Genomic DNA, 13,795 nt, shown 5'->3' on the forward strand with positions numbered 1-13,795 from the left:
ATAATAATAAGCGAAGCAGGAGCAAGCAAGAGTGCTCCCTCTTCCTCTTATTTGGTCCTGGCCACCTTTCTTTCCTCCTTTTGCTCCCCAATGCAGTACAGAATGGAGGAAGAGAAGGTCCCTCCTCCTCTAATGACTCTCCTTCTTTTGGGCACCCTAGTCTGCCTTCCCCCCGTGGTCAGCCTGAGGCAGAGTGAGGCCGTTAGGCAAAGTGAGGCAGCTGCCTCAGGCAGCAGTTGCTGGAGGCTGCGGGAGCAGTGGTGAGGTGCTGGAGGACAGAGCTGTGTGTACCAGGCGGCCTGCCCTGCACCCCCTAAGCTAGTCCGCTGCCCTCAGGTGTGGGGGAGGGTGCTGCTGACCTGTGGCTGTGGTTGAAATTCAGCTGCCATTCTGGTCGGCTTTTGTACTTGGGATGGAGGAAGGTGCTACAGTGTCCTTCACCCCAAGCAGCAAAATGTCTTGGGCCAGCCCTGCCTCTCCCCTGCATTATTTATTTAGTTATTATTAACTAAATAAAGCCAACAAGGCAGTGAACAATAATTTAAAACAATAAAACTGTAAGTAAATACAATAAAAAATTATTGACCCAGTTTGCATGTAATGACAACCCACAGTACTGGTTGAGGTTGTCATTGAATTGTGGGTTGTCGTTGTATCGTGGGTTGTTGTTACATGCAAACCCTGCACTATGATTTAACTATGGGTTGCTAACCACAAACAACGTGGAGTTCACAACTCAACAGCAAACCATGGGTTATCTTCCTGGTTAACAACTGGCTGCCTAACTTCATGGTTAACAACTAGCTGCCTAACTGGGCCAGTTTTAAGGTTTTAGTACTAGTGTACAAAGCCCTAAACAACTTGGGACCAGGATAACTGAGAGAGCACCTTCTCCCTTACTAACCTGCCTGGTCCCTGAGGTCATTGGAGGGCTTGCTCCTGGTGGTTCCACATGGACCTGTGGCCCAGTTAGAGGCAACCCAGAGAAGAGCCTTCAATGTGGTGGCTCCCTTTCTTTGGAACTCCCTGCCCCTGGAGGTCAGGCAGGCTTCAACCCTGTGTTGTTTCCAGTGCTTCCTGAAAACACTGTTCCAGGAGGCATTCCTTAATTGACCAGTCATTCTGTTTTTTTAAAAAAGCATAATTTTAATATGGTGTTTTAATCTTTTTATTCTTTTACTGCTTTATCTTTTGTGTTCACCACTCTGAAATCTGTTTTAGATATGGAGCGGTATACAAATATTGTAAATAAACAAACAAACAAACCCATAGTTAAACCATAGTGCAGGGTTCACACATAACGACAACCCACAATTCAACAACAACCCAATGTTTTTAAAAAGCATAATTTTAATATGGTGATTTAATCTTTTTATCCTTTTACTATTTTACCTTTTATGTTCACCGCTCCAAAATCGGCTTTATATATGGAGCAGTATACAAATATTGTAAGTAAATAAGTAAATAAACCCACAATTCAACGACAACCAATACTCAACCAGTAATCAACCCATACTCTGGGTTGTTGTTACATGCAAACCAGGCCATAGTATGAGACTACAATGATAAGACTTATTAGCAGGCCCCCTTGGTGTGTGGCTTACCAAAGCTGCTCTCCTGCAAAATTGTGCCCACATTACATGGGAGATCCGTTATCACAGTTCCCAATGTTTCCCATTAAAATGAAATGTAGCCATGGATGCTACCCATGTGATCGGAGCCGCAGCACAGGAGGAGGGTTGAGATGAAGAGATGTAATGACTGAAGTGTGTCTTACTATTATGAGTTAATTGTGGGAAATGGAGTGGGAAGAAAGTCAATGTATTTTCTAAGACTTCAAACAGTTTGGCCAATTTGTTTTTAAAGCTGTCACAGGGTCACGGGGATGTTTGCTTGCAATATGAATGGCTTCATTCCGAGGTAGATCACAAAGAAGAGAAACAGGTTCTCAGGATGCAAAAATAAATGTATTGTAGGAAGCCTAACACGTTTCGGCTTTTTTCTTATTTTTAGGCTTTCTTCAATGGGCTTTAACATTAATGGTAATAACATTTACAAATAGGACAACACACACAATTAAAACATTATTGAAATACAAATTGCCACAGGGGCTAATGAATCATATTTCATAGAATCATAGGGTTGGAAGGGGCCTACAAGACCATCGAGTCCAACCCCCTGCTCAATGCAGGAAGCCTGATTCCCAGGCAGTCTCCCATCCAAGTACTAACCAGGCCTGACCCTGCTTAGCTTCTGAGATCAGACGAGATCAGGCCTCCAGGGGAGTACAGATGCATATATAACATTATTTTAAAAACCATATAAAACCTGCTTTATTACTAAGAATAACATCTAAGTTCATACTTACTAAAGAAAAAGTTTGCAGAATGTTTTCAGCAAAAGGTTGTCTTCTCTTTACTGGCGACTAGAAAAGATGTTTATCGAATCTTATCTTATTCTCTTTAGTCTGTCTTATCTTATACTCCTTAGGGTGCAATCCTATGGCCGCTAGTCAGTGGCTAGATGGCCACAGGATAGGTCAGTTTCCGGGAACCGACCTTGGAGCCCGCACTCTGAGATCAGTTCCTGGAGAACCGACCCCTAACCCCTCCTGCACTGCCTCGTAGGCTGTGCAGATCGGCTCTGTACTCAAAGCGGTGAAGCGCAGAGCGGTGAAAATGGAGCGGTCCCAGGGGCAGGCTGGGGAGGGGAGGTTGGAAATGCTGGGATGACACATCCTATGTGTCATCTGGCTGCCGCTTCCTGTGCTCCAAGGTCCCGAAGCTAGACAGCCAAAATCTGCTGTCTAGCCATGAAAGCCGGGCGGGTGGAGTGAGGAGGAGATCCGCTCCTCACCACTCCTCCCTCCCTGCACCGGATAGGCCGTGGCCCCCAGGCTCAGAGACGACTGTGATCCAGATAGGATTGCTCCCTTAGTCTATTTTTTTCTAGCTCTATCAGGTGTTTCCATGTTGATGTCATTTAGCCAAGGCCTCAGAGAAGAAGGCCTAAAAATAAGAAAAAGGCCAAAATGCATTGGGCTTCCTACAATAAATTTATTTTTGCATCCTGAGAACCCGTTTCTCTTCTTTGTGATCTACTTTGGATGCTCACCAGCTTCTATTTTCTTCATTCTGAGGTAGGAGCAGCCCGTGCATATTTACTTGGAGGTAAGTGAGTTCAGAGCAGCTTACTCCCAAGTAAGTTCACATATGATTGCATTTGCAGCCTAAAAAGGGAAACAATCAAGCCACAGATGTCAACAGATTTGTGCAGACGTTTATGGAGCCTTTGGCACCGCCTGCTGGTACCAAGTGGCATATCTGTGAATCTCGGCACAAGTAAGAATGACCAAATAGTAGCTATGTTTGGGCTACTTCTCTTACTGCATTTTCATACACAAGTGTACATTGCGCAGGGCCACAGCGTGTACACATGGTATACTATCAGGTTGTACACATCTCTATGCATTCTACATGTACGTGCCTGGGGGAGCCACAGTTGGCAGCAGGTCCCCAATGCCTGTGTGTAGCATGACATAGACAGAAGCAAGAACTCAGGTCCCCCCATGAGAAAGTGGTGCAAGTAAGATTACATCCAGGGCAACTCTCAGTTTGTTCGTGCATACCTGGACACCAATATGAACTGAGATGTGCCAGATGAGCCAAGTTAATAAAGAGAGAAATAAGATAACGGCAGTAAAAAAAAAGCTTCCAAACCCAATGTATGAATAAAATGCATAATTTTCCATTTTGCTGACGTATTAAATAAAATGATATCACAATCATTGGGAGTGCTAAAAATGAATGCAGAAATACATAGCCACAATGGGACATGATTGCTTTTTGTTGTGAGGGAGCAACTCATAATCCTTGTTAAGAACAGCCAGATGTGTTAGTTGTTCCAGATTTGTAGGCTGCTAATCCAATCACACTCCAATATTTTTTTTCTAAATCTAGCAGTTTTAAGGTAAAAGGCAGAGAAGTCCAGAGGGCTTGTAGGATATGAAAATGAGGGATATAAATAAATTGCTTGCTTTATAGCGGATTTTATTTATTGTTTTATCTTTTCTCTTGTATATGTGTATGCATGCATGTGTGTGTGTGTGTGTGTATGTTTTTAATTTTTATGAACCACCCAGAGAGCTTTGGCTATTGGGTGGTATAAAAATGCAATAAATAAAATAAGCGATAAGTAATCCCTCTTTCAAATTGCCTTAATTCTCTGGAAAACAAAACTAAACCTGTGTTATAGCAATATGTTTCCCTTCTGCTGGTGATAGCAGCTCAGGGGGGACTTGGAGCAGGGCCCCCATGGCATAGGGGGAAAGGTTAGACTCCCTGCCCTTTCCTGCACTGCAGCCCCAATCCAAATTGGGGTTCTCGGCATCTGCTTTCAGCTGCTTTCCAGTCACAGATCGTCCATGCAACATGCAGTTTGGCCCTGACTGTCTCTGGCCTTCAAGGTTTATAGTGCAAGCCTGTGCACTGTTCTCAAGTAAATCAGATTGCAGCAGTGTTCACAGACTGAACTACAAACCAGTCGAAGTGGACTTCTTGGATTTCAACACTGAAGTCACTGTGTTCCAGCACTGAACACTTTCAGATTAACTGGTTTGTAGGTTGGGCTGCCCATCCTGACTGTCACTGAAGTCTCTCTACCTGCCTTGTCCCCCCTCCCCCCCCAGCTCCAGCTAAACTACAATATTGTATGCAAATTGTGATTTTGGTGAAACAGACCATTAGGAACTGAACCAAGATCAGTTTGCTCTCAAGCAGCTATCCACAGCTGTCTCATTATTTAAATCTCTGGCTGTTTTGTTATACATTCCGCCATGATTTGTTTGAATTGTTAGAGGAAATCTTCCTCAACTCTGGATGAAGATCAAAAACTAAAATTATAAAAGAAAGAAAGAAAGAAAGAAAGAAAGAAAGAAAGAAAGAAAGAAAGAGCAGGGACTAAAAATCATGGAGCCAGGATAAAATTAAAAGCTACACCAAGATTTTAAAGGCCTAGCAAGCCTTCCCCAACCTAGTGCCCTCCAGATGTTTTGGACTACATCTCCCAGCATCCTCCACCCACAGCGGCTGGTAGTATCTTGGGGGTAGCTAATCTTGGGGTAGCTTTTAATTTTGTCCTGGCTCCATGATTTTTAGTCTCTTTCTTTCTTTGTTTTTATAGTTTTAGTTTTTGAACTTCATCCAGAGTTGATTTATAATGATGCTATATTTTATTGTCTCCTTCATGGATCACTGCCTTGTTGTGGCGAAGGGGCTTGCGTAACTCAGTGAAGCCATAAGATATGCCATGCAGGGCCACCCAAGACGGACAGGTCATGGCGGAGAGTTCTGACAAAATGTGGTCCACTGGAGAAGGAAATGGCAACCTACTCCAGTATTCTTGCCAAGAAAAACCCATGGAACGTATCACAAGGCTAAAAGAGATGACGCCGGAAGATGAGACCCTCAGGTCGGAAGGTGTCCAATACATTACTGGGGAAGAGCAGAGCGAATTTCCAAGTAGCGCCAGAAAGAGTGAAGCGGCTGGACCAAAGCCGAAAGGACACTCAGCTGTGGATGTGTCTGGTGGTGAAAGAAAGTCCGATGCTGTAAAGAACGATATTGTTTAGGAACCTGGAATGTCAGATCAATGAATCAAGGTAAGCTGGAGGTGGTCAAACATGAGATGGCAAGATTGAACATCGACATCTTGGGAATCAGTGAACTAAAATGGACAGGCATGGGCGAATTTAATTCAGGTGACCATTATATCTACTACTGTGGGCAAGAATCCCTTAGAAGAAATGGAGTAGCACTCGTAGTCAACAAAAGAGTGGGAAAAGCAGTACTGGGGTACAATCTCAAAAACGATAGAATGATCTCAGTACAAATCCAAGGCAAACTATTCAACATCACAGTAATTCAAGTCTATGCCCCAACCACTGATGCAGAAGAAGCTGAGGTTGATCGGTTCTATGAAGACCTACAACACCTTCTAGAACTAACACCAAAAAAAGATGTCCTCTTCATCATAGGGGAATGGAATGCTAAAGTAGGAAGTCAAGACATCACCGGCATAACAGGCAAGCATGGCCTTGGTGTACAAAATGAAGCAGGACAATGGCTAATAGAGTTTTGCGAAGAGAACACGTTGTTCATAGCAAACACTCTTTTCCAACAGCACAAGAGGCGACTCTACACATGGACATCACCAGATGGTCAATATCGAAATCAGATTGATTATATCCTTTGCAGCCAAAGATGGAGAAGCTCTATACAGTCAGTAAAAACAAGACCTGGAGCTGACTGTGGCTCAGATCATGAGCTTCTTATTGCAAAAATTCGGCTTAAATTGAAGAACATAGGGAAAACCACTAAACCATTCAGGTATGACCTAAATCATATTCCTTATGAATATACAGTGGAGGTGAGGAATAGATTTCAGGGATTAGACCTGATAGACAGAGTGCCTGAGGAACTATGGACGGAGGTCCGTAACATTGTTCAGGAGGCAGCAACTCAATCCATCCCAAAGAAAAAGAAATGTAAGAAAGCAAAGTGGCTGTCTGATGAGGCTTTACAAGTAGCTGAGGAAAGAAGGGAAGTGAAAAGCAAGGGAGAAAGGGGAAGATATATCCAACTGAATGCAGAGTTCCAGAGAACAGCAAGGAGAGACAAGAAGGCCTTATTCAATGAACAGTGCAAAGAAATCGAGGAAAACAATAGAATGGGAAAGACTAGAGATCTTTTCAAGAACACTGGAGATCTCAAGGGAACATTTTGTGCAAAGACGGGCATGATAAAGGACAAAGAAGGCAGGGACCTAACAGAAGCAGATGAGATTAAGAACCGGTGGAAAGAATACACAGAAGAACTATACAGGAAAGATCTGAATGTCCCTGATAGCCATGATAGTGTGGTCACTGAACTTGAGCTGGACATCCTAGAGAGTGAAGTCAAGTGGGCCTCAGGAAGCATTACTAACAACAAAGCTAGCGGAGATGACAGTATTCCAGCTGAGCTATTTAAAATCCTAAAAGATGATGCTGTTAATGTGCTGCACTCAATATGCCAACAAATTTGGAACACTCAACAGTGGCCACAAGACTGGAAAAGGTCAGTTTACATTCCAATTCCAAAGAAGGGCAACGCCAAAGAGTGTTCAAACTACCGCACAATTGCGCTCATTTCACATGCCAGCAAGGTGATGCTCAAAATCCTACAAGCTAGGCTTCAGCAGTATGCGAACCGAGAACTACCGGAAGTACAAGCTGGGTTTCGAAGAGGCAGAGGAACTAGAGATCAAATCGCCAACATTCGCTGCATCATGGAGAAAGCAAGAGAATTCCAGAAAAACGTCTATTTCTGCTTCATTGACTATGTTAAAGCCTTTGATTGTGTGGATCACAACAAACTCTGGCAAATGCTTAAAGAGATGGGAGTACCAGACCACCTTACCTGTCTCCTGAGAAACCTGTATGAGGGTCAAGAAGCAACAGTAAGAACCGGACATGGAACAACCGATTGGTTCAAAATTGGAAAAGGAGTACGACAAGTCTGTATATTGTCACCCTGCTTATTTAAAATTATATGCAGAGTTCATCATGAGAAACGCCAGGTTGGATGAATCACAGGTCGGAATTAAGATTGCCGGGAGAATTATCAACAACCTCAGATACGCAGACGATACCACCCTAATGGCAGAAAGCGAAGAGGATCTCAAGAGCCTCTTGTTGAGGGTGAAAGTGGAGAGTGCAAAAGCTGGTTTGAAACTCAACATTAAAAAAAACTAAGATCATGGCATCTGGCCCCATCACTTCCTGGCATATGGAAGGGGAAGAAATGGAAGCAGTGACAGATTTTACTTCCTTGGGCTGCAAGATCACCGCAGACGGTGACTGTAGCCATGAAATTAAAAGACGCTTGCTCCTTGGGAGGAAAGCTATGGCAAACCTAGACAGCATAGTAAGAAGCAGAGACATCACCTTGCCAACAAAGGTCCGTATAATCAAAGCTACGGTTTTCCCAGTAGTAATGTATGGCTGTGAGAGCTGGACTATAAGGAAGGCTGAGCGCCGAAGAATTGATGCTTTTGAACTGTGGCGCTGGAGAAGACTCTTACGAGTCCCCTGGACTGCAAGGAGGTCAAATCAGTCAATCCTAAAGGAAATCAACCCTGAGTGCTCATTGGAAGGACAGATACTGAAGCTGAAGCTCAAATATTTTGGCCACCTCAAATATTTTGGCCACCTAATATTTAGGCGAAGAGAAAACTCACTGGAAAAGTCCCTGATGCTGGGAAAGACTGAAGGCAAAAGGAGAAGGGAACGGCAGAGGATGAGATGGCTAGATAGCATCACCGATGCAATGAATATGAACTTGAGCACACTCGGGGAGAGAGCGGAGGACAGGAAGGCCTGGCGTGCTATGGTCCATACAACAACAACAACAACAACATTTTATTGTATTATTTGCTTTACTGTTGTTGTTTTTAACTTCTTGTTTTATTCTGTGAGTTGCCCTGAAAACATTTTGGTATAGGACTGCCTCTAAATAACGCAGCTAAATAATTAATAAGTTGAATGAATGAATGGATTTGAATAAGTAGCATCTAACACGTAGTTTGGCCCTACATAGTCATTGCTATCTATGGGAAGTGATTACCAGTATTAAGTTGGTATAAGTGGAATGCACTACTTTTATTGTAATTTGTTTTGAAATTAAATGTGTTCATTCATACAATTATGAGATTTCAACGCCTATGTTGAATCTTTTCTTTTTTCTTTTTCCTTTTTCTTTTCTTTTCTTTTCCTTTTTGCTTAGGGAGAACAAGGAGCGAGAGGACCACCAGGGCCTCCTGGGCAAAGGGGAATAGGAATACCTGGCCCAAAGGTTAGTGGGAATCTCTTCTTGAATGTCAGCACATTTACATAGATTTCAGATCTCTACAACATCTTAAAACCCAGAACTTCTAGCTGAGCAGTCAGCTCCATGATTGGGATCTTCCTGTCCCGTATTTATTTACCTTCTCCTTAAACAAACAAACTTGATATGCCCAGCACTTCTGGGAAAGCCCTCCTGCCAGCTTTCACTCTCATAATTTTTGGCGCATGGTTTAATCTTAATTGGCTTGTGGTCAGTGGAAGCTGGTGGCTCTGATGTCAGTGGGGCGGTGAATCCACTCCGGGTTTCAGTCAGAACCAGTCAGAAGTCTAAAGGAGCTCCTTTCAAGTTCTGACTGAAACCCAGAGAGGATTCACTGCCCACTGACATCGGAGCCACCAGTGTCCACTGCTTGTGGATAACTTGCAAAAGAAATATCTACTTTTCTTGCTAACATTAAAGCTGCAGAATGAGTTTTTGGATGCACACCCAGGGAAAAGATGCACCGTCAACATTACTGAGGGTCAGTTTATGTGTTCAGCAGAATGTTACTGATCCTGCAGAATACATAAACTGGCTCTCAGTAATGGTGGCTGATAAGGGCATTCCAGCAATCAAGTTTTTCTTGGACTGTACACCAGGCTACTGGTATGAGTGTATGAATGCTTACCATATGGGGAATCCCTCCACCCTGCACATAGAAATTAGTATTCAGCCTAGCCTTTTCCCCAAGCTACTAACCTTCTGCATGCAGGGAGTTTTTGTTTTGTATTTCTGAAAAAGTATTCAAACTTGTATCCATAGCTTGAAGTGCTAGTCTAGGAAGTTTTACAACTTGATTCTGTTGGATATAAAAATAATGGCCTCCAATAGTAAGAGGGGGCAAAAGGGGAAAGGAAGAGGGGGAATAAGGACCCATAAATTCCCTTAACCATGATCTCCTGCTTGCCTGTCCCTCATATCTTACTCCTCCAGTGTCTCATTTTCCAGATGTTGAGGAGATAGATCATAGCCTTCATTTTGTGTGTGTGTGGGGGGGGGGAGAGTGTCACCAGGGCCACAATCAAGCATCGTTAGGGTGCCTGCTGAGGGCCCAAACCTCAGCAGGGGCCCACTGACCCCACAGTTGCTCTTTTTCTTCACCGTTGCAACCTGCTTGTTCACCTGCCTCTCGCCAGACAACGGTGGTGGTAAGAAGATGTGGGGAGGATGGGTACATTTTCTGGTGCAGGTGCTCATCATGACAGTCCTCATAGCCACAGAGAGTCTGAAAAGAAGAGAGTCCACAGCAGGCAGCTGTGTTGAGCCATATGTCTGTGTGTACTGTATATGTCTTTTGTACATCTTTTCAGTGGAAGCTGGCGACTCCAATGTCAGCAGGCTGTCAATGCACTCTGGGGTGCAGTCAGAACGCTGAAGGAGCTACCCAAGGTGCTGAACGTATTTTGGGGAGTTCTGACTGAAACCCAGAGCAAATTCACAGCCCCACTGACATCGGAGTCACCAACCTCCACTGCATCTTTTGTAAACCTAATGGGTCTTAACTACCCATTCAAGGCCAAGCCACCCTAAAATACTTTGCATTAAAACAAGGAGAGCTCACAACAATGCTGGGAAAATCCATTTTTCCCAGCCACCGGGAGGACTGCAGCTAAGTTCAGAGGGAACAAGGATGCCAGAGTGGGGTGGCAGATCTTATCATCCTCCATGCTAGTTAGAAACATCCTGGCATTTCAGCCTTGAGAGCCCTGGCTCTATAACACCCTTGCTTGCTACTGCCCACGTTTTGTTCATTTCAGCAAAATCATTTAGGGCATGGGAGTGTCATTTTACTGTTGCTATTGTTAAACAATTGGGAGTCAGAAATCCTTGCTGATCTACTGCAAATCACCCACAGATCTAGCAGATCCCAATATAGCATCTGCCCACTGCGATGTATAGGATTGCATTATAAATTCCTCAAGAAGTTGCAGAGGCTTATGTATTAAACATTGTTCATACTTTCCAACATTTGAAAGGGGTAGAGATAGACACAAAACATTACCCAACTCTATGAAGTTCTGACCTCTTTCAGGGGATCATGTCAGTTTCTCTCTCTCTCTCTCTCTCTCTCTCTCTGTGTGTGTGTGTGTGTGTGTGTGTGTGTGTCTTGTAATCTATGGCATGTTTTAAATAGGGTGTCATTGGACAAAAAGGTTTACCCGGTCCACAAGGTCCTCCAGGAGATGGTATACAAGGAAGTAAGGTAAGAATGTGAATGTGATTTCCCCCCTCTGCAAGTGAGTAGATTCTGCATTCTCTAAATGTGAGGAATATAGCACTGTGGACACATTCAATCTAGACAGGAAAAAAAACCCCAAACTCCATTTTATTATGTGTCTCAACTCCTTAGACTAGTGCCAATTTCAGCCTTCTTGAGGTCCCCCTTTTGCCTTTAGCCCTGCATACCACTGGAATGCACCCCCCCCCCCTGAGCTTCTCTGAAATTGAATTGACCCTTGGGCTGAAAGAGTTTTTTTGACACCCCTGATTTAGACTTGACAGCCCAGACATAAACTTCAGAGAATGATTGACATGGAGCAGAAACTTGCAATAGGGTATGTGACTATTATTTCTCTCCCAGATTTTAGCATTTGCTGCTAAAACTGTGGCAATCATTTCTTACCCAAGCTCTCTTTTGGAGGGAGAAAGAAAGGGAAGGATCAGGCTTCAGAGAGATTTTTTACTTGAGGCATTTATTGTGCACTCATCATCCCTACTCATGGTTGTTTACAGGTACTTTAGATGATGTCATGACCCTCCAGTTTCACTTCTTCTTTTAAACAGCACTTTTGGAGAGGTTTTTTTAGAGCAGGGAAAATGCAGTCTTATTTGTGTAAGGGAAAGAAAATGCTTTTTCCACTTGTGTAATTGTACTTTTCCACTATACCACAGTGCCACCTAGAGGATATGTAGTAGAAAAGCAGGAAAGGAACGTAGTGCTCGGATCTCAATTCTTTGCGTAGTGCTCAGATCTCAATTCTGCGACAAAACTGAAAGTAGATACAGTGGATTAACAGCCTTTTGTAGAAAAGCTCTTAAATTCTACCCTGGCCTGTGACACAGTTTGTCGTTTTGTTTTACAGAAGGATCAATGAATTGTAGATATGTGATTTTTTTGCCTCTTGGCAATGAAATATCTGTTATAGTGACACAGCTGAGCAAACACTATTTGCCCTAGCAGATTAGAAGGTTCACTGTGTTGTGTCATGGTGACCTAGCAGTGACATGGTGTTTTAACAAGAATCACAGTTTTACTCTAACTTCCTTAGAGCCTAATGACCAACTTCTGCTTTTAGGCATTTACTACCCTCCCTGCTTTTTATGGGTAGTCTGCTGTCATCCAGGTGACACAGTTATTTATACCAGAGCACTGGTAGGGTGGCCACTTACGGATGGCCAAAAAAGAGGACAAAAAGCAGAAAACCCCTTAAGGAGAAAAAAGACAGAACATCTGTGCAATGCCTTCTGATTGCTAGTGCTAGGACCAGTCCATCTGGAAGTACCCTTAGCACAATCCTATTGTCCAAGGACCATCCTTTCAAGAGAAGGACCTAGGACAAGAAATAGAGAAAGCAGAGTTTGTAAGAGTTTTGGGGAACTCAGTGGCAGACCACATACTTTGCATGCAAAAGGTCCCAGGTTCAATCCTCGCCATCTCCATTTAAAAGGAGGATCATGTAAGCAGGTGATGGGAAAGATCCCTGCCGGAGAACTGCTGCCAGGCAGAGCAGACAATGCTGGGCTAGAGGATTAAAGGGCTTTTCTACACGAGTCTGTTAATTGGCTGTTCATCTGCAGTATCCGCTTTCAGTTTTGTCACAGAATTGAGATCTGAGCAGTATATAAAGAGTGTTTCCTTTCCTGCTTTTCTATCACATAACCTTTAGGTGGCACTGTGGTATAGATGAACAGCACAATTACACAAGAGGAAATTGTACTGTCTTTCGCTTTCACAATTAAATGCCACATTTTCTCTGCTTTAAAAGAACTTGCTGAAAGTGCTGGCTAGACACAGAAGTGAAACTGGAAGGTGATGTCATTGTGTAAAGAACCCATAAACAACTATGAGTAGGGAATGACAAGTGCACAATAAATGCTTTGTGTAGAAAAGTCCAAAGAATCTACCTGGTACAAAGCAGCTTACTTCATTCCTTTACAGCAGCATAACGTTTTTGAAACCATTTCACCTATATAATTTATGTCAAAATCAGGTCCAGGTTCTGTGTTCTTTGAGTAATTGTTGTTGTTGTTCAGTCGTTCAGTCGTGTCCGACTCTTCGTGACCCCATGGACCATAGCATGCCAGGCCTTCCTGTCCTGCGCTCTCTCCCGGAGCGTGCTCAAGTTCATATTCATTGCATCGGTGATGCTATCTAGCCATCTCATCCTCTGCCGTCCCCTTCTCCTTTTGCCTTCAGTCTTTCCCAGCATCAGGGTCTTTTCCAGGGAGTTTTCTCTTCGCATTAGGTGGCCAAAATATTGGAGCTTCAGCTTCATTATCTGTCCTTCCAATGAGCACTCAGGGTTGATTTCCTTTAGGATGGACTGATTTGACCTCCTTGCAGTCCAGGGGACTCGTAAGAGTCTTCTCCAGCACCACAGTTCGAAAGCATCAATTCTTCGGCGCTCAGCCTTCCTTGTAGTCCAGCTCTCACAGCCATACATTACTACTGGGAAAACCATAGCTTTGATTAGACGGACCTTTGTCGGCAAGGTGATGTCTCTGCTTCTTACTATGCTGTCTAGGTTTGCCATAGCTTTCCTCCCAAGGAGCAAGCGTCTTTTAATTTCATGGCTACAGTCACCGTCTGCGGTGATCTTGGAGCCCAAGAAAGTAAAATCTGTCACTGCTTCCATTTCTTCCCCTTCTAT

The 13,795-nt window shown here is 43.6% G+C and overlaps 1 protein-coding gene across 1 annotated transcript in view; it reads left to right on the forward strand.

Annotated features, from left to right (window-relative positions):
* Positions 1-13,795, forward strand: part of COL28A1 (collagen type XXVIII alpha 1 chain) — a 130,852-nt gene that overhangs the window by 103,378 nt on the left and 13,679 nt on the right. Inside the window, exons 26-27 of the mRNA XM_084858746.1 lie at positions 8,823-8,891; positions 11,059-11,127. Coding sequence (XP_084714872.1) covers positions 8,823-8,891; positions 11,059-11,127 — 138 coding nt within the window. The remainder of the gene's footprint in view (positions 1-8,822; positions 8,892-11,058; positions 11,128-13,795) is intronic.

Source organism: Heloderma suspectum, chromosome 5 (assembly GCF_057233095.1).
Source record: "Heloderma suspectum isolate Gila_16-S chromosome 5, 16-S_ref, whole genome shotgun sequence".
NCBI classification, from domain to species: domain Eukaryota; kingdom Metazoa; phylum Chordata; class Lepidosauria; order Squamata; family Helodermatidae; genus Heloderma; species Heloderma suspectum.